This window comes from Colius striatus, chromosome 20 (assembly GCF_028858725.1).
Source record: "Colius striatus isolate bColStr4 chromosome 20, bColStr4.1.hap1, whole genome shotgun sequence".
Classification (NCBI taxonomy): Eukaryota; Metazoa; Chordata; class Aves; order Coliiformes; family Coliidae; genus Colius; species Colius striatus.
Genome location: NC_084778.1, coordinates 3,621,334 through 3,644,389, shown reverse-complemented (window position 1 = coordinate 3,644,389; position 23,056 = coordinate 3,621,334). Strand labels below are relative to the sequence as shown.

At 46.6% G+C, this 23,056-nt stretch overlaps 1 protein-coding gene across 2 annotated transcripts; it reads left to right on the top strand.

Moving 5' to 3' along the window:
• Positions 1–5,072: 5,072 nt before the first annotated feature.
• Positions 5,073–21,431, top strand: NUFIP2 (nuclear FMR1 interacting protein 2). Of its 2 annotated transcripts, XM_062012218.1 has the most exons (5): positions 5,073–5,343; positions 8,379–10,094; positions 17,539–17,571; positions 18,165–18,219; positions 18,525–21,431. In XM_062012218.1, exons 1-4 carry the CDS (start codon positions 5,157–5,159, stop codon positions 18,215–18,217), a joined length of 1,989 nt encoding a protein of 662 aa, XP_061868202.1. In that variant the 5' UTR covers positions 5,073–5,156; the 3' UTR covers positions 18,218–18,219; positions 18,525–21,431. The 2 variants fall into 2 exon arrangements, with proteins under 2 accessions (XP_061868202.1, XP_061868201.1); XM_062012217.1 differs by having other exon boundaries at positions 18,165–21,431.
• Positions 21,432–23,056: the final 1,625 nt, after the last annotated feature.

Sequence of the window (23,056 nt, the reverse complement as noted above, 5' to 3'; positions counted from 1 at the left end):
GAGTAAATGGCTTTATTATGCCCCTCCGCTTCTATTTGAGCTCTCCAGGTGCTGGATACCTAACAGAAATCTCCTTTTAAATCCTAAGAGGTAGAAGTTCACTTCTGCCCTGAAGAGTGATAGATAATAATCCTTCTAAAACTTCTATTTTAGATGTTAAATATTTACTTTTAGCTGAATTATGCCCATCCTTTGAGAATACTAATAATACTCTGCTCTTCACAAGGTTGCATGTCAGTGAATTCCATATATATTTTATGCAAAGCAAAAGATGGTTGCTTATCTTTTAAGATCCCTTTTTTCCTTTTTCCCTTCATGTTCTTGTGTTCCTATGCTTTAAGATAAGGTTGAACAAAAGTTCTCAAACTATAAAGAACTATGCTGTCTAGGCTATGCATTCTATAATAGCTTTACTGTGGGCTTTACTCACTCCCTCAAAGGAGAATAGTCTCTGTCTCTTTTGATTTTTTCCTTCAGACAAGGGCTCTTCTCAATCCCTAATCATGTAGTCAACTGTCACTGCCCTGTAAGACATAATGAAACAGACATCGTGGTAAATAACTCAACAGTATTTCCAGAATCCTTGTTCTGCCAGTGCCAGGCATTGTTAGGTTGGAGACCCTGAGTCCAAAGACGAGTACTGAAGTCCCCACGTGCCAGATGCAGACATACCCAATGCATATTTGAAAATAATCATTTGAAAATCCTCGTTTCAAAATAAGACGTGCTTGGTATCCAAATGCTATGAGAATGAAATGTAACCAGCGACCTTGTGACTGTTGTGTTGTATAACAAGATCAAAAGTGCCTGGGATTTGTGGATTGAGCTCTTTCTCATTTATCTTCCAGAGGTCAAAGTCTATTGCTAGCAGTGACCAATATGATTCCCCATGTAAGTCAGGCCACACTGCCTGCATAGCGGGTTCTAACAGGCCAGTTTTTGCAAGAGCACTTTGGAAGGTGTTTGGGCAGATTTCTCTGTGGTCCCTGTGATGATCCTAGGAAGCAGGAGGAGATCCGGAACTATCTGAAAGCTCAGAGATAGGATTCTTTTGAAATACCAGAGAAGTGAGGAAAGACTTGGCTGAGGCTAACTTTCAAGCCTCCCTCCTGTGCCGCTTCTTAGATGTGTCCAAGCAGCTGCCTCCAGTTCATATGATTGCACTCTAGTAAACAATTTTTCATGCAGATATGGGCAGCAGATGTTACTTATGCCTGTGTGAACACTTCAATGTGTTTACAGCAGGGGATGTTCCTCAGATCTAGTCCTGTTAAACCATGGATGTAGCCACCAGAAGGAAGTCCCATTGGTTACAGACATTCTGTTATAGCTTGCTCAAAACCACTTTGAAGGGTGGTCATGCCATCTCTCTTTGGACACTCGAGGGGATTGACTCACAAATACGAGCAAAATAAAATTAGATGGCTGAAGTGGCTGCAACCTCAGCTGCGTCTCAACTGCCCCATTCCCAGAAGGGGTCATCCCTGCAGCAGGGTTGGCTGCAGAAGGCAACTCCTGAGTTGCTGTAGTGACAGACCATTCTAAAAGGGATGAATGCTTTTCTGTCTCCTCTGTGAAACAGTTCAGGAAGCCTAACCAGAATAAAAATGTGCACTGTTCATCTGAAGAATTGTCTTCTAGTTTAATTTCTCAGATAGGCTCAGGGGAGCACCGGTGCTGCTCTCAGAGCAGGGCAGAGGCAGGCAGAGAGATGACCTTCCCTTTTGGGAGCAGCTAGCCGTTACGTCAGTTTTGCTGCCTCACAAAACTGTGCCCTGTGGTTATTTTTGGTGCTGGGTTGCCTTAATTTTCTGGAGATTGAATGAAGGATTAATGTACTGTTCTTATGGCATTTGGAAGTTAAGTTTTTAGGGGGAAAAAATAAATTCAGAATGTGCTTTTAGGTGGAAATCCTTAAGGTGTTAGGGCTGGGAACAATAACTGTCCTTGCTGTCCATTCAGTTAGGGACTTCTAACCCAAAGTCCTTAAAAAGACCAGCTTTGTACCATAAATAACGACAAAAACGGAGTCCAGGAGAGGATCCACCTTACCAGAACACAATTGCAAAGGCACTCTCATTGGGCTCACCCTTTTCATCCATCTTCACTAAACTGCTTCTGAGGTCTGAGTCTTCCTCCAGCACTTGGATATACACTGGTAAATCATGACCACATTGTACTGAAATATATCAGAGTTCAGGGAACAAATGCAGGAAGGTTTTTGAATAGTATGGTTACAAACATACTTGGAACTAAACATCTGCTTGAGTGCTCTGGTTGGCTGGATGTGTTACAATGTAGAGAGTTCTGCAAGTCTGAAGCCTTGCTATAAATTAAAACTGTGGCAAAAAGAAAAGGTAAATAAACACAACACATGCTTTGTTTAAGAGCCCTTCTCAATATCTGTAAATATGGTAATTTTTATGTTTCCCAATTTTCATTTTTAAACAGGGGATGGGCATAAGAAACACTACAAAGCCAGCATTTTTCTTTCCACGGTTTAATTTTATAGTTTCAGCTTTAACTTACCTGAAAACATTTAATGGAAATTAGGTGTAGTGTCTTAAAGAGAGTTGCCTTGGAAAGGAAACCATTTGTTCTCAGAAAATCACTAGAATATCTTCTTACTTTAACTGAATGTTCATATGAACTCAAAACTCCTCTCAGAACAGATTCTCCAGGAAAACTTTCTCATCATTTCTGCAGCAGTTGCTTCATTCATTCCTGCCTTTATTTGCAGCTTTAAATGACAGGTTCTCTGGAAAGCCATCTACTTCAAAGCTTTATCAAATAACGCTTTGAATAAATTACTGAGTTAGAAATTATGTTGACTTTGTGCGTGGATGTGGGAATACTTGGCAGTGGAATTCCAAGGAAAATTACTCCTTTCCTTTGCATGAGTCCTCACGGGCTTGCCAAGCTCAGAGCAGTCAGAGGAAAACAGCCACAGATGCGGAGGCACAGAAATCTCCCCTTTGCCTCTTCCAGAGAACACATCCTGCACAACTGCTCAATGTTAATGGGCAGCATGAGTGGTGCAAGGTTGTGCTAACGATGGGATTCATATAAACTGGGGCTTCTGAAGGCTACATGGCAGGTAGGAGACACCAGGCCACTGTATGCTGGAACTTGCAGTCCCTTCACGCCATGTTGAGTGGGGCAGTGACTCCCTCTCATCACTGTGCGGGTGGTTGGCTACCTCATGCATGCAGCTAGCTTGTGGGGTGCTGCAGTAGGATGCCTGTGCTTGGCTTGCTAGGTATGCTACTGAAAGTGATGAGCCTCAGGCTGTATTATTTGAGGTTTTTAAAAATCTGGGTTTTTTGCAAGCTTTAAATAATGTAATACTGACAACGTGACGGTTCTGAGCAGAGAAACAGTTGCTGTCTTTCACAGAGACAACCCGCTGCCCTCTGTATTTAGGTTTCTGGGATACGTGTCTGCAGAGCTGATCTGTCCGCAGTTGTTTGCTTTCTTCAGAGTCTTTTGAAGTTCATGTCTTTAAGCCAAGCTCCTTATATTAAAAATAAATTCTTCCAAGCCACCAATGTCAACTGTGATTAAAGCCTGACTCCTCATTTTAAGACTTGTCTCCTCCGCAAAGTGAGGTCACTCTGTGAGTCAGTGTTTGAAAGGACCGTTATTCCTGGGAGCATGGGTAAAGCCCAGAATTCATAGTTGCTGGCTTAAACGGTTTGACTGCATTTGGAATTGCTTTGCATTGTGCTGAAATAAATGTCTATACTTGGGCCCATTTGCCCCAGAACTTGGGGATATTTCAGGTACCTGAAATGTTGGGGGGAAAAAAATCTTCTGTATTACTGTAGAAGTTGTCTTTTGTGGTAGGAAAAGTTTTACCTCCTGTTTATTACAGAGGAGGGCAGAGTAGAAAGCTGTGCTGGAAACACAAACTTTCAACTGTATTCTGTTGGAGTAAAACTTGGGAACTGTAAAATCTCTGGCCACAGGCTCTTTGGCTCTGTTCTGCTGGGCACACAAAGCCCAGAAGGGCTTTCTGAACATAGGAACTTGATTTAAAAGACTAAAAACATACAGCACAGCATTACAGCTGCAGAGCCAAAGTCCAGAAGGGCTTTCTGAACATAGGAACTTGGTTTAAAAGACTAAAAACATACAGCACAGCATTACAGCTGCAAGTGCAAGCCCTGAGAAGTGATGAAATTCTCTTCTTAAGATATCAGTACCGCTTGTTTATTCTTTTTCTGCATATTAAGTAGAAGTGCCTTTAATTACATGATCACATTTTATTGTCACTCTTTCTCCCTCCTGGTTTGCTGTGGTGTGAACTCTGAGTATTTGGAGGTAATTAATCACAGCGGAGCAGTGAATAACTTCGAGCAAGACTCTGTCTCTCAGAATTTTCGCTAACCTCACTGTGATGTTATTATTTTGAAGCATCTCACGCGAGTGTTTGTCGGACGCTGCTTTCTCCCCGGCAGGCCGTGGGGGGCACGGCGGGCCCGGCCCGGGTTGCGCTGCCGCCGGCCGCTCTGCGGGTGGAGCCCGGGAGCAGCCCGGGCCCGGCTCCAGCGGGAGCCTCAACCCGCCGCCTTCCCGAGGGCGCTGCTGCTGCCGCCGGGTTCTCTGTAACCGTGGCTGGAAACGCGGCACTTTACGCTGCTTCTGCGTCCCCTCCCTGGCCAAATCCCCTCCGGCGTGGCTCTGCCTGATGTCACTCCACCCGCCCTGCACCGCTTGGCCGTTTACGGTGAAACGAGGTTGTGCCGCACCCCTAACCGCCCCCTTCCCGGGTGACCTCGCAGCGAAACCCACCCGGGGCAGGCGCCGGGTTACCATCGCTTCCCTGGAAGCAATGGCGCGGGGCCACTAGCCGGGCGGCGAGAGCAGGAGAAGGCGATGGCTTCGGTGGGATCCCTTTTTCCGGCTTTGCACGGGAAGGGCGAGCGAAGCCACCACGGCAGCGGCCAAGCCGGGCCTCGGCCGGGCGGCCGCCGCTTCCTTTTCCGCCGGGCGGCCGGGGCGGGGCGGGGGGCGGGCGCGGCGGCGCGGCTCGCTGATTGCAGGGCGGGCGCTGCCAGTCCGCCACTTCCCCCGCGCCAGCAGCGTCCCAGCGCCGGAGCCGCACGGCCCAGCAGCGAGCGCCCAGCCCGGCCCGGCCCCGCCAGCCGCCCCCCATGGAGGAGCAGCCACACCACCACCATCACCACCATTACTACTACTACAGCGGCCACCACCACCACCACCACCCGCAGAGCGCGTACCTGCCGCCGCCCGACGGCCGAGCCCAGCCCAAGCCGCCGCTCCGACACGAGCACAAGCACGGCGGCCCGCAGCACCAGGAGACGCCGAAGCGGAGAACAGGTCGGGGCGGGCGGCGGGCTGGGGCCTGTGACCTTCGCGGGGTGGCGGCGGGGCCCTCCTCCTCCTCCTCCTCCTCCTCCTCCTCCTCCCCCGGCCCGGCTGGAAGCTTCTCCGCCGCGCTGGGGCCGCTTCCTGTCCGCCATGTTGGGGCCGGCGCGGCTGCGGGAGCCGCGGGGCCCGCCGGCACCGCCACCGCCCGCCGGGCACGTGGGGCCGGGCCGCGCCGCCCCGGGGCCCCCTGCCCCCGCCCGGGCCGCTGCCCCCCGCTGGGGGGTGGTGGAGCGGGCGGGGAAGAGAGGGCGAGGCGCCGGTTGAAAATTGCTGAGCGCAAAAATCAATGAGTCAGATAAGGCAGAGGGGGCCCGGCCCGGCCCCGCCGGCGGGAGCGGGGAAGGCGGCGCGGCCCGGCGGGGACCTTCGGCCGCCTCCTCCCCGGCCGTCCGGCGTGGCTGGGCTCGCTCTTCCCGGGCCGCGGGAGAAGGGCTGTGCCGAGCCGGCGGCGTTCCGGCGCGCTGGCCGGGCGGCCGCGCCGCAGAGGCGGTGGCCGGGCAGCCCTGGCCACGCAGCCCGGCACCGCCGGTGCAGGGGGGACTGCTCGCGGGTCCCCGTCTCGCTGCTGGAGGGCTGCCTGCCTGCCGAGTCCTAAAAAAACCCCTTTTAGAGGCTCATGTGGATCCAAAGCCAATGCGTGATTACAGGGACCGATAGAATGCCATCGACGGCTTTTTTTTTCCCCCTGTAAATTTTCATTTACGTAGCCGGGTGGGAGATGGGCAGGGGCCTGGCTTGGGGCAGGAGCAGGGCTGGTCGTGCCCTGGAGCCGGTAAGCTGCCTCTCCGGAGAGCCTCTGCAGCACAGGCGGGGAGGGACCTGATCAGGCTACACTAAAATAAGTTACTGGGCAAAAATAAGTTGAGTAGTCATTTCGCTGTTTGCTGTGTGCACAGGGTTTTAATACGCACTTCCTCCAACACCCTCCTCTTTCCAGCCAGGAAAAGATTTTGAGCTTGCCAGGTGCTCCTCACCTGTTCATTTTGTCATCCTTTTATGGCTTTTTTCCCCCCAAAATTTTGTTTGCTGGACCTCTGTGCCCAGGCCAAAGCAGCTGTGCCAAAACTTGGTTTGGAAGAAACCAGCAAGCAGCTGAGTTGAGAATACTTGAAAATTGGAACTAGAAACTGCTGACACACTGACTTACTGAAATGGATTTTGTTCTTCATTTTATTCTTTCACTCCTCATCTGCTATGGTCTTATGACCACTCTTATTGTTTTGTTTTGTTAACCAGTGGTGTCAGAAGTCTTGAGTCATATGAGGTCAACTATAACATGTTGCTCTTGAGAATTCTTCCTCTGCACGTTATTCTGGAATACTTTATTTGTAGTCCCTTGGCTAAGCTGAGAATCCCATTCCATCCATTTTCTCTGGAATGAAGTATTTACTGTTAATGTAACAGCGTGTTTGGAAGTTATAGTGGAAGTTGTGGCTGTTACAGATACTTGAGTGTAGTAAAATCCTTTTTGATCCCGCTCGGCAAACTCAGTTGTGGAATTTCTGTCAAGATTCCTACAGGGATTCTTGTGTTCCCGGATTGCACATAACTTGAGCAGTTACATCTGCCAGACAGCTGAGGCTCTAGGATGGGGGGATAACAGTGATTTTTAGCGTAGCAGCTAATTTCAACAACAGCGGCAACAACAAAAACGTTGTTTTTCAAGCTGGAGTTTCGCCCCCTCTCATTCTTGGGGGCTCCATGCCCTGTGCTGGCTTCATGCCGCCATGGCTGCAGATGAAGCCTTAGGCTGGGTCAGTTGTGGGAGATATCAGACCTTCCACCCTGGGAGGGAGAGCAGATGAGTCAGAGGAGGTGAGAGGATGAGACTCTTCCCAGAGGAGTGAGTGCAATGGGAAGGAGTCAATCCACAACCAGAGCGTGTCTGTTGAGCTGGGAACGGCATTCTTTTTGGTCTTATCAGTGGGACTTCTGTTGGAGTCTTCTGCTGGAGCAGTGTAGCCAGACTTCTGGAAAGCAATAGATCCTTGGCCAGAGATTTTTGTTTTTAAACATTGAGGAAGGTGAAGTGTTTCAGTCTGGCCTGTGCCACCTCCAGTGGAATTGAGTTGCCCTCTCAAGGTTCACTTCAGAACCATAATGCCTGATGATGAGCTTGAGGAGCAAAAAAGGAAAGCTGAATGTACAGCATAATCTCAGGGTTTGATGAGCTTGAACCCTCAGCAAGTGCTGGACTGTGTGGGCCTTCAGCTGGTGCTGGGTCTCGCAGGGACTCTGAAACACTGAGCTTTCTCAGTGGGCAGGAGGCCGGTGGTCGTGGATGAAAGGTGCTTGCAGGGTTGCATTCCTTCCCAAAGCTAAAGAGCACATGTAGGAATGTGTTGGTTGCAATTCTGAAATGAAATGAGGAGATGCAGCATCCAACTGAATTTGCACACGGCCTTTTGGAAAAGTGCTTTGTTTTGTTTTATTTTTTCCCCCTTACTAGAGATGGAGTTTAAGAGGAAGGGGGGAAGGCAGGCTGCTGGTGTTCCAGGCCTGGGAGCTGATGGAGGTGGTAGGAGTTGGCCCTAGTTTACACTATGGATTCTGAAAGAAATCTTGCAGCAAAGGCAGCAGATCCCTCTGTCTTGAAGCATCCTGAGAATTAATTTTTTTCAGCTGTGTGACCTGGAAACAGTAGCTGATGAAATAGCTCTCCAGCTTGCTGCTCATCTTTACTACAGTATATTTTCCTTCTGTAGTATCTGCATATTCTCTTGCTTTGTTTTGTTATCTATATATCACCCTGGTTGTATATGATGGACAGTGGCTGCTGGTACTTTCTGCTTAATCCTTCTTGCCGTGATATCCAGCAAATAAGTGTGTGCTTTTGTAGATCAAAGACTAGATATTTTCCTGTTTTAAAACGTCTGCTTGAGGAATTTGGGTCTGTTTGGGGCTGATTACAGCTTTCTGCAATCAGAAGTTTTAACATTTTGCATTCTAATTCTTGCTTTTTGTTGTTTTTGGCTTTTTTCTAGGCTATGGAGAGCTAAATGGTAATGCAGGAGAAAGAGAAGTGTCGTTAAAGGGCCTGTGTGCTGATGAAACCAGCACCCCGGGATCCAGGGTACCCAATGGCAGCCAGCAGCTCGTAGACACTAACGCGACCCCAAAGCAGACGGTGAAGTCCAGTGCTTTGGGGAAAGCTGGAATCAAACCCAAGAACTTCATTCAGAAAAATAGCATGGACAAAAAGAATGACAAGTCCTACGAAAATAAACTCAGAGAAAGCCAGCCCTCAGACAAGCCAGAGGGAGTATCTATTCCAAACGGCGTGGTAACCAATAACTCCAGCTACATCACGAATGGCTACGTAGGCAAAGGGGCCGATAATGATGGCAGCGGCTCCGAGAGTGGATACACTACGCCCAAAAAACGGAAAGGCAGGCGCAACAGTGCCAAGGGTTGTGAGAACTTGAATCTAGCACAGGACAAAATAATGCAACAGGAGGCCAGCGCACCAACCTTGAAACAGGAACTTGAGAGTTTCAAGCCTGATTATAGTGAACAAAAGGGGAACCGAATTGAAAATACTAAACCCATTTGGAAATACGAGGCTGGGGCTAGTGGAGCAGGCCGGGGAAAGCCTGGGCTTGGGGATGTACAGCGAAAAAACTCTGATGCCAAACCTGGGATTAGCAGCAAGAAGTTTGATGACCGGCCCAAAGGGAAGCACGCATCGTCGGCTACGTCTAAAGAGGACTCATGGACCTTATTTAAACCACCTCCAGTTTTTCCAGTGGACAATAGCAGTGCTAAAATTGTTCCCAAAATAAGTTATGCAAGTAAAGTTAAAGAAAATCTCAACAAAGCAGCTCAAACCCCATCCACGTCGTCTTCATCATCTTCGTCGTCTGCCGGGGAAGCTCAGGCCCCAACATCAAGTCGGCTGTCCCAAGTCCCCATGTCTGCTATGAAATCTGTTACTTCTGCTAGCTTCTCAAACGGGCCCATTCTAGCAGGGACTGACGGAAGTGTGTATCCTCCAGGGACCCAGGCATTGCTTTCAACTGCTGCTAGTACTGTACCATCAAGCTCCTCCTCCTCCGAGTCAGCATCCCAGGACATGAGTACAACTTCAACAGCTCTCGAACAAAAGAAATCTAGCCTTTTTATCTACCCTTCAAATATGCAAACTGTGCTCCTGGGTACAACACAAGTCGATTTCCCATCGCAGACGAATCAGCAGAACCTGGGAGATATCTTCCAGAATCAGTGGGGCTTGTCTTTCATCAATGAGCCCAGCACTGGGCCCGAAACTGTTGTGGGGAAATCTGCAGATAATCAGTTAATGGAAGTGACATTTCAAGGGGAATATCCTGCCACTTTGGTTTCACAGTGTGCTGAAATCATTCCCTCAGGAACTGAACAACCTGTGTTTCCTAAGGCTTATGAGCTGGATAAACGGACTAGCCCTCAAATTCTTAGTTCTGTTCTTAAGCCTGGGACTGCTGTTGAGGGTGGTGTCTTACCTTTGGAGTCGCATCACACAGGTGACCTACAAAAGGCAGACACTGGTAGCCAAGGTGCTTTAGTGTTTCTTTCAAAAGACTATGAAGTAGAGAATCCTCTGGCCTCTCCTACGAACAATTTGCTAGCCTCCGCCAAAGAACAGAGGTACCAGAGAGGCCTAGAAAGGAAAGATAGCTGGGGTTCTTTTGACCTGAGGGCTGCTATTATATATCACACTAAAGGTAATGGTTTAACTTGCTGCCTAAGGGCATTCTCTTTTGTTGTTGTTTTTAAGTGCAGTATACTAACATGCTTTATTCCTTACAGCCATTCTGATTGTGTTTTAAAAATGAGCTTTTTGCTTCCATGTCTCTAATGGCAATAATGGTTTGGGAAAGTTATCCAAATGGTTATTTAATTAATGTTAAGAGGTATTTGTTTCCCCATTCCTGTAGACAAGCCTGATGTTCATAGGGATGATACTTAGCTAGTGTGTTTTACATTTTAATTCCTATGGAATGAGCAGGTGCTCCTAAGCCTCTCAGGAAGGAGTTAAATATGTAGGTTCATCTGCTCTGTTCCAGCTTTACCAGGTGATACTCTGCCACTGAAAAGGCTTCATAGCCTGTACTTGCACCTCTACCACCAAAGTGTTGCAGCATCTCCCCTGGGCAAGTCAGCCTGTGAAATCAAGGCTTTGAAGGAAGGAAGAAGTTATTCCTACATCTTTTTCATGGTGTGATTCATTCTATTTTTTAAGCAAACCCCGTGCACATGCTTTTTCCAAGCCCTTCAGCATTATGACAAACAGCAAGGCAAATCTTTATCAACTCTTCTGTAAGCTGCAGATTGATTTCTCTCATCGTCTTTGTAGGCCAAATCTTTCAGATGATTTTGCTGCTTTCATGGAGTCCTTTGTACATCGGCTCCTGGTTATTTTTGAGGCTGAAATGTCTCAAACGTGATACAGAGAGATGCTTTAAAGTGGGAACAAAGAGAAGGAAGGCTGTGGGATGGCTTGTTTTCTGCTTTCGCCTCAGCACCCGCAGCTCTGAGGTCTTGTGGCAGATCTGGTTTTGGTCCTGACTGCTCTTAACAGGAGCCTGGTTGTGTGTTTGCTTTTGACACAGTATTACCCTTGGTGAAGAAGGGCTGGTTCCTTTTTTATTTGCCTCCCCTTCCCTCTCCCTGTATCCCCCTACCCTGAAGGGAGAAAGGGGCTCATCCATTTTAAGCTCTGAGAACAGCATTCATTAGCTGATCTTATCTGGGTCCTCAACCCTCTGCTCAGTCTACTCCAGTATTAAAGCAAGCTTTGCATTCTCATTTCTTGTTTCTGCCTGCAACCTAGATCCCAGTTTCCCATCAGAAAATGGGGGTCCAGAAAGCATAATGTGGTGTAGAAGGAAACTCCTAAGCATTCTTTTTCAAATTTCAGATTTGAAATTCAAAGTTTGCTGATTTTTCCAGCACTTAGTTGTCAGCCTGAACTTTCTGGTAGAAAAGCAACTGTGTACAGCCACATTAGGACTCATCTCCTCTCCCTTTCTCACTAGCTGTGTGAAAGACAGACCTCAGTAAAACAATAGTAACAACAGGAAAATAAAGAACACTCCCTTCCCCTGTCCTGTTAAGGAGGTGTTAACTTCAAAGACTTGGCTATGTTTAGTTCTTATAAACACAGGAGTTAATTACATGGCAAGAGAGGACACTTAAAACACTGATCTTTAAAATACTGTTTTCTTCTCTTTCTGTGCTTCTGCACAGGAGCACTTCGAGCATCCAGAGCAAGCACCCTTGTGATGGATGCCCTGGGGAAATGGGTTCCTGCCTCACAGATCCTCTGTGAGGATTTCTTTTGCAAGCTCTCCCTGTGCTAACTTCAAAGTGTTACTTAGGCATAAAAGACTATGGGTGTTTCTAATCAGTGTTGCATTAACAAGGTGATTGAGGTGCTCCAAACAACTTGAGCTTATCTTTCTCCTCCTTAGTCTTCAGGTGCTATTACTGGTTTACAAAAGCAGTCCAGGTATTAGCACACCTTCTGTGATGATGTTGGGTGTTGCCTTTCTTTGTGTTCAAGTCCATAGTGTTGGGAGGAATGGTGCCTTTCTCTTTCCCAAGCTGTCCCCTCTTCATGGCATTGATCCTGTGGCCAGAGGCTGGTGAGTGAGCTCCAGCATTCTGCAAGATGTCTAGAAAACAGGGCTGCCAGGGTGTGTTTGCAGGACAGGAGTGCAATTAGTTACCACACCATTTTCTCAGTTTATCTTGGGCTGTTTTCCTGAGGTCTTACTCCAAGCCAACCGGTTTCTCTGCAATAGAAAAGGAGCAATTTAACTCACTTTTCGCAAGCTGCCTTGCCCTCCTTGCTCAGGCGACTGTGCAGGTTTGCCTGGGCTGATGTTAGGCTGTCCTGGGCAGTTGAATCCTCAGATTGTTTGGTTTTGATTTCGAGGGGAGGGTGAACTTCTCCCTCTTCAGATTGATCTGTTTGCTTTTGAGCAAAGTCTCCATAGATTGATCTTCCAATCTGCTCTGCCTCTGGGGTTATGGACACAAAGAGAAGGGATTACAGGGCAAGGGCAGGGGTGAATGTAGAGCACCACTGGAGTCCTGGTGTGTTCCCTCCTCTGAGCTCCTCCATGTGCAGTAGTTCAGTGCAAGGATGAAGCTGTGGGTGTTGCAGTGAGGAGTGGGCTCTGCCCTTGAGTGGTTGGAGTGCTTTGACCTATCTGTCACAATCTTGCACCATTTTTTTGTACTATTTATGTCTGTAGCTGTGATCAAGTTATATTACTCCTGTAAATAGGCTACGGGAAAGCCTCCAGCTCACCCAGTACCTTTGTTCCAGCAAACCAGGCTTTCCTGTGGTTTGGCCAATAACTGGAAGGGGCATTATAGACTCTAATTGCCTCACAGCTTCCCTGGGAAAGGGGGGATGGAGGAGGTAAAGCGCAGGGTGTGCCGGCTCTGCTTCAGCGATGCAGATTTCCTCCTGGAGGAGAAAGCTGAGCTGCTTTGCACATGCCCAAGTGGGTTTTTTTTTTTCTCCAGAAGTCAAGGCACTGGGGATGTGCTGGAAAAGCTGATGAGGTACCCTCCTGTTCTTCTCTCGGATGCTTTTCGTGGTGGTTTCCTCTGCCATACTTTTTTTTTGTTTAGTTTTTTTACTCCCTTTTTAAAGGGCACAGTGACTCCCTTGATCCTCTGATCTGCTTGACTGTAAAACACAATCCTTCAGCGTGGCTGCCTTCATTGACAGCACGTGCCACTCAGTGTTTGTGACGATGCTTTGAAACATTCACGGGTGACATACCTGATTTAGCAAGGTAGATCTGATTTAGTTGAGCAGTTGTGGGCCTACTGTTTGTGTGGTTGGAGACATGGACGAGAGCTTAGTATGGGAGACTGGAAAGACAAAGGAGGAGTGGTGCTCTCACTTAGGAACATTGTCCCTGCCCCTGTGTGGTGTTACTAAAATGCTCATCTTTCTGAAGTAAGATTGGTCACCCTGGTTTTTGATCCCTGAAAAGAAGAGGCTGAGTGTCCCACAGCTTTACTTCAATTAGAATCAGTATCTTTTTACTGCTTTAGTTCTCCCTGGATGAGGGAGAACTCATCTCAGCTGGAAAAAATGTTTCCCATTAGCATAATCGTCAAGGCTTTGTGGAGTTCTGTCATGTTTGGACAGTTGCACTCTTCAAGGCCAGGCTATCTGTCGCTAACACCGGACTCTATGTGGCAAACTTTGTGGTGAGAAGCCAGGAGCTTGCTTGTCCTAAGTTAAAAAGCAAATAATCAAGGTCTCCAGTTCAGCTGGACAGTAGCAGAGAGCACATGGGTGGAGGAGAGGGGTCTGCAGTGGCCCTCTTCTCTATCTTGCCCTCAGGTTTCTGCCTGTGCTGCTGCTTTGTTCTTTGCTAACATCTGGGTTGCTCCAGCATCTCTGCTCGCGTGAAGAAGCAGGAGAGCAGCTTGGAAAGTAGAGCAGGGCAACGTGGGCCAGTCAGGAGTGGCATTTGCTGGAATGGTGAACTGGGTCAGAAAAAGCAGCAGAGCTGTGAATTCAGCATTTTTCATCCTTTACATCAGGACAGAGAAGGGGCAAAAAGGAAAAAGCCTTGCTTTCTCATCCCCTTTGGTGGGAAGGGGTTAGATCTGTCTGTCTGCTTATGTTCTTGTGGGGCAAAAACCGATTTAATTTTCCTTCAAGTCTCTTCCTTTTTCCAGTTGTCAGGATGAGTACAGAATATTTGGTACAGCAAGGAGACTCCACAGCATTGAAATTTTTAGTCTCTGCTTTGTTTCTGGGGCAATCCCCTGACTTAATCATCCTCTCCTGCAAATAGAAAAATGAGATGAAGATGATGCCTCTTTGTATTTCTTTTTAGTGCTTCATTTTAGGGACAACTGTCAGTTTATATGTTAGATTTATAGGGAGAAAGAACCAGTACCATTTGCAGATACTTCTGTTTGCAGTGTCATCTTCCCTAGCAAGGAAAATATTTGTAAAAGTGGCTGTTCTGATGGGTTACCAGAGAAAGACTTCCTTCCCCTCTGAGGTTACATACCAGTCCTGCTATAAAATTTATTAACCTATGAGGAATCTCAGTGCAATTCACCAGTGTGCCTTGGTCTGTTTCTGACATCAAAGCCTTCTTCCACTGACCCTTTGTTTCAGTGATAGTCCCCAGAAAAGGCAGTTCCTCTCCTGGAACTCATTAGGTGGCTGTGGCTGGGACTATGCCCTGGGCAGTTCCTCAGCCAACCTCGTGCTGTGGGGCTGTGGAGAGGCTGGCTAATTGCAGCAAATCCTGGAATATGTGAGGTTGGAAGGGCACAGGAGGTAACAGAGTTCTGCCCCTGGTTTGGGGCAGGGCTGGCTTTGATGCTGGGTTGTGCAAGAGTTTACTGATGACGTTCTCTCCTGCTGGGTTGGAGTCCACAGATAAGGAAGCCTGCCATTTCAGCAGCCACGTGTGTGTCCTGCTTTGGAATGGTGGCCTCTGTCCGTTGGTCAGATCTTGATCACCCTCTGCCTGAGAAAGCAGCAGTGCTTAGCCCTGGGTCAGTGTTTGAGAAAGGTGAATTTGGATTCATGGGGAGGAGACGCCTCTTCTTCTCATAGGGATGAGCTATTCAAGTCCTTGCTTGAATTCACCCAGGAAGCTTTACCTAAGGAGAGGAGGCTCAAGAACAAACCTCTTTGAGCCCAAGGAAGGAGAACTGAAAGCAGACTGGAGGCCTTTTATATGGCCAGCTTATGGGGGCTGCCTCCTCTTCCCCCTTGCATCCCTGTGCTTCCTGCTCTGGTTAGCTGGAGCAGGCGTGCAGCAGTGGCTCTATGAGCTACCTGTCCAACAAGTCATCCACTGAGGTCTGTCCAGCAGTGGTGATGGCACTTGTCACAGCAGCTTGTGATGGTCATAGGTGACCACAGCCTGTAACCAATCCAAAACCAGGTGGAAAACTTGCTCTAAAATATTACCAACTAAAGCAGAATAATAAAATTCCATCTTAAGATTGAAGGGAAACCTGGTTTTTGTTGCAGCCTAGCTGAAGCCTTCAGTTGGTAAATGTGCTGTCCTGCGTCCACGTGCAGGTAGAGGGGAAGACCTTGCTCTTGCTCTTCTGATAGCAGATGATGTTCAGTAACAGTCAATACTGCATCCAGTTTGTCAATAGTCTTTGTTTTTTTAGCTTGGTCAGGCTGAGTTGCTGCCAGCCAATGTGTCCAGGTGTTCAGGATTTACAGGACACTTTACACCACCCTCTTTCCTACCTCTCTTTCTGAAGGAGACGGAAGGAAGATGTAAGTCTGTAAAGGTTGAGGAGCTTGGATGTTGGTTTGTTGGGTTGGTTTTTTTAAACAGCAATTTGAGTATTTTAAGAGGGTTTTAGTGTGGTTTTGATAGTGTCTCTCATTGTCAGGCACATCTTAATACAAGCAGTTACATTCTTGAGGTGTCCATTGAAGTCAGGACCAAAGGGAATTGCAAAGGGAATAGCCTTCTGTAGGGGCAGAAGACTTCAAGCCTCTGCCTTGTATTTGTTGCTCAAACATGCTGATGCTCTAATGTGAAGGAACCAACAACTTCAGAGTAGTTTCCTATCCCTCTGCCTTTGGGGAAAGCTGTTAAAATAGGTGATGTTCTTCACAGGTTAGGAAATTATGCATTTAACTTCACTGAATGGAAAACTAGCTCTGCTGGAGGTAATTTTAGTAGCTGGTTCATTTTACTTCTGGGGAATCTGCAATTGGCAGATGAAGGAGGGTCGTCTATTGCAAGGTTGCTCATCCCTGGAGGTGTTAGAGGCTGGTTACTATTCCCAGAGTACTTTGGGTTCCCCCATTACTGTTAGTATCATGATGCAAAAATAACAGACCTCATAAAATTTTGTCAGGGCCTTCCTTACAAAAGACTTAATTGTGCCAAGAGGATTGGCAATATTTATTTGCATGCAATTTCCTGCCCTGGGGAGCTTGAGGCTGTAGCGGACAAAGGACAGATGAGGGGTTGGAGAATGGTCGTGAACATGCAAGCGATTGATCGAGGTGACACTTGGCACACATCGTGCTGAGGCCATGAGTTTTGCAGGGTTTTTTCCTCTTCCTTTCCCATGCTAGTTAGTTTACTTATTGCCTTGTTTTCTGCTTGGCTGCACATACCATGTAGCTTAATAATCATTGCTGTTCTCTGTTCCTTGCCTCTACCGAGGTCCTGTCGCCTTCCTTTCTGGCAGAAGAGAGACTTGAAAGACTGTTCTTGCAGGTTGTGTTCCTATTAAATGCTCCTTTTCTCTAATTTTGTCTCTCAAACTTGGGCTCAGGGTACAGTTAGTGTCTTTACAAATAGTTTTTCTCTCAAAATTCCAACTTGGTAGTGCCTAATGTAGTTATTTTTGAATAGGCTGTAAAGATGTGAGTTAATTTTGGGGATATTTTAAAGGGAAGAGCCTTCTGTTTCTTAATGTGTATGAAAAGAGCATTTAAGTTTGCTGCTGTTTTTTAGGTAAACAAAAGCCTGTGCTCTTCCAGTGAGATCTGGGGAGGGTTTGTTTGTCTTTATCCCACAAGTGCGTTGTAGAAGTAAATTGGGGGAAGAGCTGCAAGCCAAGCAGGCAGCCAGGTGCCTCGAGCATCACACCTTGTACTCGGGTGAGACGTTGGCAGCAGCTTTGCGGTGATGTTTTCAGAGCAATCTCTGCATGGTGTGCTTCAGCAAATGCATGCTGTGAACCATGAGAAACTCACTTCATCCAGCAGTTCTGATTTCACACACGCCAAGCATCAACGTGTAAAAACCGTCTCTCCAGGCTACTCGTTCAGGCTGTAATGTGTGAAAGCAGCATTGGAGTAGTAAAACCCTAAGTTAGATTGTGATTTGTAGGAGTGGAGAATGGTGATGACATTCCTCATGGTCAGTTTGGCCATCTGACCCTTAAGACCATGTTACAGCCACCTCTCTGCCTTTTATTGATGGAGAATCCAGGTCAAACCCTGCAGTGCTGTGGGCTGAGTCTGTGCTGCTGGGCTAGGTTGGGTTAACATCATCTGAAAGCCTCAGAACAACTGCAGCAGTGTCATGCCAGGCCTGGAAAAATAAAGCACTTTTGGAGTTGTCTCTAAATGACAGCATCAATCTGCATAATAACAATGGTCTTCTCCTTTTGCCTCCACAGAAATGGAATCGGTTTGGAATTTGCAGAAGCAAGGTAAGAATGCTAGAAAGAGTAACCACACCAAACCGCCCTGTCCTGCTCTGTTGCTTGGGGTTGGGTGATGAGGGTGGGTTGGCTTGGTGTCCAGAGATGCCAGTTCTTCAGTGTCTACTCTAGTCTGGGTTTGTCTGTTTTGGATTGCTAAAAGTCAGGACAGTAAGCTTTACCATCATGATGGGATGTTCAGAGAGGAGCCAGAGCAATAAAAACAATGTTGGAATTTAGAGCTAATGAGTCTTCCCCATGTGTATACACAACTGCTTTCTATTTCTGGTGTTGGGTGTCACCCCCAAGAATAGATTTTGAATTGTATCCCCAGAATTCACCTGTGAGGATGCTCTGTGTTCGTTTCTGGTGGGAAGGGAGGTACATGGAAACTCATGTGCTGCTGCCCGGGGTGTGAGGTGGGAGCATGCCCCACTCCACTTGACTCAGCAGAGCTCCCACCTGTGTTTGCCTGCAGTGGTGTCACTGAGGAAGGGAAAGTCTGACAGCAGCTGAGTACCTCACAGATCTCTTGTGAACACCTTCAGCCATAGGTCCTGAAAGCAGCTTGTCTAAAGCTGAAGATTTTGCTCTCTTTCCAGATCCCACAAGGATAATCACTTATGATGAAGCCATGGATCGCCCGGATCAATGAAGGTAGCAAGACAAGACTGCCTGTTCTAACCTTTCTGCAGCATTTGTGCTGTTCGTGGGGGACAAAAGGCTTTTATGCTCCTTCTAAATCTTCAGTGCAGCAGAGGAACCATAACTAGAATCGCAGGATAATATATACAGATATATATATAGTTATTTAAAAATGGCAACTGAAAGTAATTAGACTTCTTAAGGAATCTGAAAATTTATTTCAACGAGACTCCACACGTGATTATTTAATCTCCGGTACTGAATAGATTCTGTTCTGTTCTGTTTTGTTTTCGTTTTTGTTTCGTTTTTGTTTCAAGAGTGAATGCAAGTGATTAACGAATACAGACTCGATTTACAAGCCCGGTTCTAAAGTCCCTGCTGTCGTCTACGTGGGCAACAGCAACCCACTGGAGAGGCATTTCCACTTGACAAGGTTTCTGTTTCTTGTTCTGTGACTGTAGTGACACACTAATCACAGGGAAATCAGGATGATTCACCATCCTTCATCTCCCCTTTCCCTTCCACCTCCCCTGCTTGGGGGGTTTATTTTCTCTGTTGTGTTTTCCATTGAACGCTGGAGAAATGCCTTGAAGTTGCAGAGCTGCTTTTCTTTTTCATTTGTGGGGTTTTTTGTTTTCCAGAGAATTATGATCTGCATGTTTTGCCAGGAGTAAAGCAGCAATCCCATGCTGGGGATATTGTCTTAAAAGCATCATTTTGTTTTTTCTGGGGGAAAGATGATAATACTGCAGTTCTAGGATACATGGTGAAGTCACACAGTTGACCCGACTCCGGTTACACGTTGGACTATTGCAGCTGAAGAGTTACTTCATTTTAAAAGACAACATGCAAAAATAAGCGATCTGTTTAGGCTTCTGATATGGAGGGGGGAAAAAAAAAGCCACAAAAAAAACCCACTGTTCCCATAGTTTAATGCCATTGTATTACTGGGAGCAAAAAAAAAAGGTATCTTCTGCTTTCAACTGTAGGTGCTTCATATTTGCTCTGTCTGTCTCCTAACACTAAATGTGCTGGATTTTTTTCCCATTTTCGTTAGAAAACTGAAGAGGAATTGAGTTCTGCTAACTTTTACTCTTCTTGAATTATTTTCTTTTCTCTTAAAAAAAAATCAAAAAGAAAAAAAAAAAAGGAAAAAAAGAAAGGAAAAAAAAAGCTAAAAATGGGAATTTGAATCCTTTTCACTTTGTCCATAGAACACCAATGGCTGGGCGTCCTGCACCTGCCCATTGGAGATGCTCTTTTATATTTTAATGCAGTCTGTGTATTTCTGGGCTCTGCTTCTAATTATGTCTTAATAAAAATATATTTTATTACCAAAAAAATGGAGGACTTAGGAATGAAAGTAATAATTTAAAAATAAAGCTAAAACATTTTAAAAAAAGATAAAAAAATATATAAAAACCTCCCTCCCAAGGAAAGGAAATGTTCCTGGCAGTGGTAGAGAAGGCTGAGCAGTCTGCAGCCCCCAGCTGGCACCCGCTCTGTCCCAGTGCAGCTCCCATAGCGCGTCCAAATTGTCTTGGGCTTGGGTAGCTTTTCTGGGTGAGGATTTTTTTTGCTTTTAAAAAGATGAAAAGTTCACAGGGTCCAGTGCAAGAATGAAGCAAAAATGGGGTTTCTGACCCACCCAAGCTCCACACATCCCCAGGTTCATTGTGGGTGTTGTGGCCGGTATTGGCTCGTGTGTCTGGGTGTCGAGGTCTGCAGCAGTCGGTGTCTCCTCAAGGTAGACTGGACCCTCTGGGGCATTACAGGAAGCAGAGAAGCCCAAAACTTTTGCCTACCCCTTATGCTTAGATTTATCCACCTCTCTCTTTCTTTTACGTTCTGTTTTTGTTAAGTAGGAGTATGTAGCATGTGCTTTTTAGTTGTTTTTACTCTTTTTGAATGATTGTTCCTGCATTGGACGCTTTAGGTTCACGATGCAACAATGAACCTTCATCCTGTACCTTTTGTAAGATTGCTAGCTTTCTGCCACGCTTAGTTTGAAAAGTTTGACTATGGATTGCCTACTCCATTGTATGTATAACACACTATATAGTATGATACTGTAGTGGAATACTATATAGTCCTCATGTATTGTATCAGTCCAGGTTCAGAAACGTGTGGTTGGCCAGTCGCAAATAGTTCTGTTTCACCTTATAACCTGTACCACTGTTACAGGGGTGTGTAACTTTGCAGATGTATAAGATGTTTACAGATGTGCCCAACATCTAGTCCTCCAACGGTCCCATCTTTGGTTCTGTCAAGTCTCAGACTGCTTGCCAAAAGTCAGAATCGCCTCCAGCTCCGCTGCAGAAGAGCTGGGGCATTCCTGAGCTTTAAAGTGTTGAACAAACTGGATGATGGGACTGGGAAAATTAAGGTGGAAGAAATGTTCTCTGTTTTTCTTATCTTTTTTTTTCCTTTTAATAATTATTATTGTTTTCCAAAAGTTGAAGGCTGATAGCAAAGTTTCCAGTTTGTTTTCCTGGCTTTAAGGCTCTGCTGTGTATTTGTTTGCCTTGTGTAGTCACTTGTCGCCTTAAGGGCTGGGTTCCATTCAAACAAAACAAAAAAAAAAGGAAAAAAAAAAAGGAAAAGACAAAAAAAAAAAGACAAAACCAAACCCTGTTTTGCTGAACTGAGGTGTGTGCTGTCCTCGAGCCTCTGCCCCTCATCCGCTCAGAGGGTTGGTGCCATGCAGAAGCTGAGCAGCAGTAACCCTGTGCTGTTAGAGATCTGAGTCTTGCTGACTGTTTGAGGATGCTCCTCGTGGCCTAGTCCAGTCTAGCTTCTAAATAGTGAAAGACATGCTGAAAGAAACACAGCTCAAGTGATGCTTTGGGTTGGTTTTTTCTCCCCCACGTTCATCCCTGCTGCTTAGCCGCCCTGCGCGTGGCCCCTGCCCGGCGGGACCCATCCACACACACCTTCTGCAGCTTCTCTGCTCGTTCTCTCTTCCACTGTCTGTCTGCCTCCATGAGCTCCACAGCCTGTACTCAGCCCTAAGCAGTTAGGAAATCGTGTCTCTGAGCTCCTGCAGCTCCAGCTTGCTGGTGTGGGCTGTATTTCTGAGATAGCCCATTGCTTAGAGCCAGGCAGCACTGTGGAAGAAACCTCCTTGTGCTGTCATGTAACTCACCTCTTCGCTGTCTGTAGTCCTCTCAAAGTTCTCACACGATTCTTTACTGAGCACTTATTAAAAATATCTTAAGATTTAATCTGTTTTCTGATTATTTTTGTTAAACTATAAAAAAACCCAAAACAAACAAACAAAAAAAACCCCAACAACCCTGAAGTCGAGCTCTGGCTAATTTAGCACGTTTGAATGATGCTGAAGTGTTACTGATCAGTCTTGTGTTTTGTTTTGGTTTGACTCAGAGTGTTAGTACTGTAGCATAAACCAAATAGAGCCCGGGCTGGGCTGCAGGAGCCTCCTCTCTGGGGGCTGCAGCTGGGGGGGTGTGGTGTGGGGGACAAGGAGTGGGCAGTGTGGACACCAGCATCTGCCTGGCATGAGGGGAGCAAGTGGGCATGTGTTTGTGCCCTTGGTTTCATGACACTGAGTAAAGTAAGTTTTGAAACAAGACCCCTTAAGTACATGTAGTGTTGGGAAGTGGCGCTAAGGGTGAGGTCGTGACCTATTTTATTATTAGCTATGAAGATACTAATTCAACTTAAGACTTCTTTCCCATTTCTGTTCTCATTGTGGGTCTGATGAATCCCTTTCCTCCTTGCCAGGCTGTTTATATTAGAGTAAGGATTCCTGCCTTAGCATGGACTTTCTCCTCTGGTCTTTCCCCACTACTTCCCCTTCTGTCAGGTGTTTTGTACAGGGTCTTGTGTGACGGAGACTGGAGCATGTACTGCCAGCCAGATCCAGAATGAGATCTGCTTGCTCTTTGGTAGATCAGGCAGTGTTTCGTCAGCTCCAAGGGATGATTTAAAAGCTGCTTCTGGTGATGGTGGTTTGGAGACCTTCAGCCTCTTTACTCCCTCCTAATCCACTCATCTGGTGGATTGCCAACACGATGGCTTTCAAAGTTTGGCTGGAGCTTGGTTTTGGTTTAAACCCACCTTGACTGGCTGTGAAACCTATTTTCATTGTTAGAAGTCTCTCATTTCCATGACATGAGTAGTTCCAGGGCAGGATTCTGTTGTTGACCCACTTCTAACCCTTTCTGAATCGTACACTTTTGCCTTTAGTAGCTGCTGTGAGTTTCTTTGAAATGTGGAAAAAAAACACCCCAATTCTCATTAGGTTGCAAATATGCCAGCTATTTGGCAACTGGGAGCAGGGGACAGGATAAGCCAGCGAGCTGAATCGAAAGGAAAATCACTTCCTGCTAGGAAAAAGAAGTAGAAAAGGAGAGATGGAAGTTGTCCTCTCACTTGTGTGTGTATTTAGCACTTTCCATCTTCAGGAGAGTGCTGCTGTAGCACAGTGGCATCCTTTCTAGCAGTGGCTCATGGGTGACCTCAGGGCCACCTGGGAGGGATGGCATTCACAGGTGTGTTTCACAACTGCTGGTACTTTTCCCCTGCATTCAGTTTTTGCTCTTGATTCAGCATTTTCAGTGAGTGGTGATGGTGTCCAGAGCTTTCAGGTGTCTCATCCATAGAAGATTTTTCTGTCCATCCGTAGTGTTTTGTTTTCCTTACAGAGGCTGTTTACAAGGGAGATGGTTGAGGTCAGGAGAGGAGAAAACAAGGCTACACCTCATTTTAAAGTTGCTACTCGTTTTCACACCGGTGCATAAGGCAGGAGAAAAAAACCAGTTTGTTTCTTTCTGTGTTGTGAAGGTTGTGTTCTGCAAACAGGTGACGCTGAGTGGAAACAGGACTT

Bases quoted from the DNA above. Each gene is read 5' to 3' on its own strand.
- NUFIP2 (XM_062012218.1), top strand. From the start codon at position 5,157: ATGGAGGAGCAGCCACACCACCACCATCACCACCATTACTACTACTAC. The intron at 5,344-8,378 runs GTCGGGGCGGGC...GCTTTTTTCTAG, and splicing joins GACGCCGAAGCGGAGAACAG to GCTATGGAGAGCTAAATGGT. The intron at 17,572-18,164 runs GTAAGAATGCTA...CTCTCTTTCCAG, and splicing joins TTGGAATTTGCAGAAGCAAG to ATCCCACAAGGATAATCACT.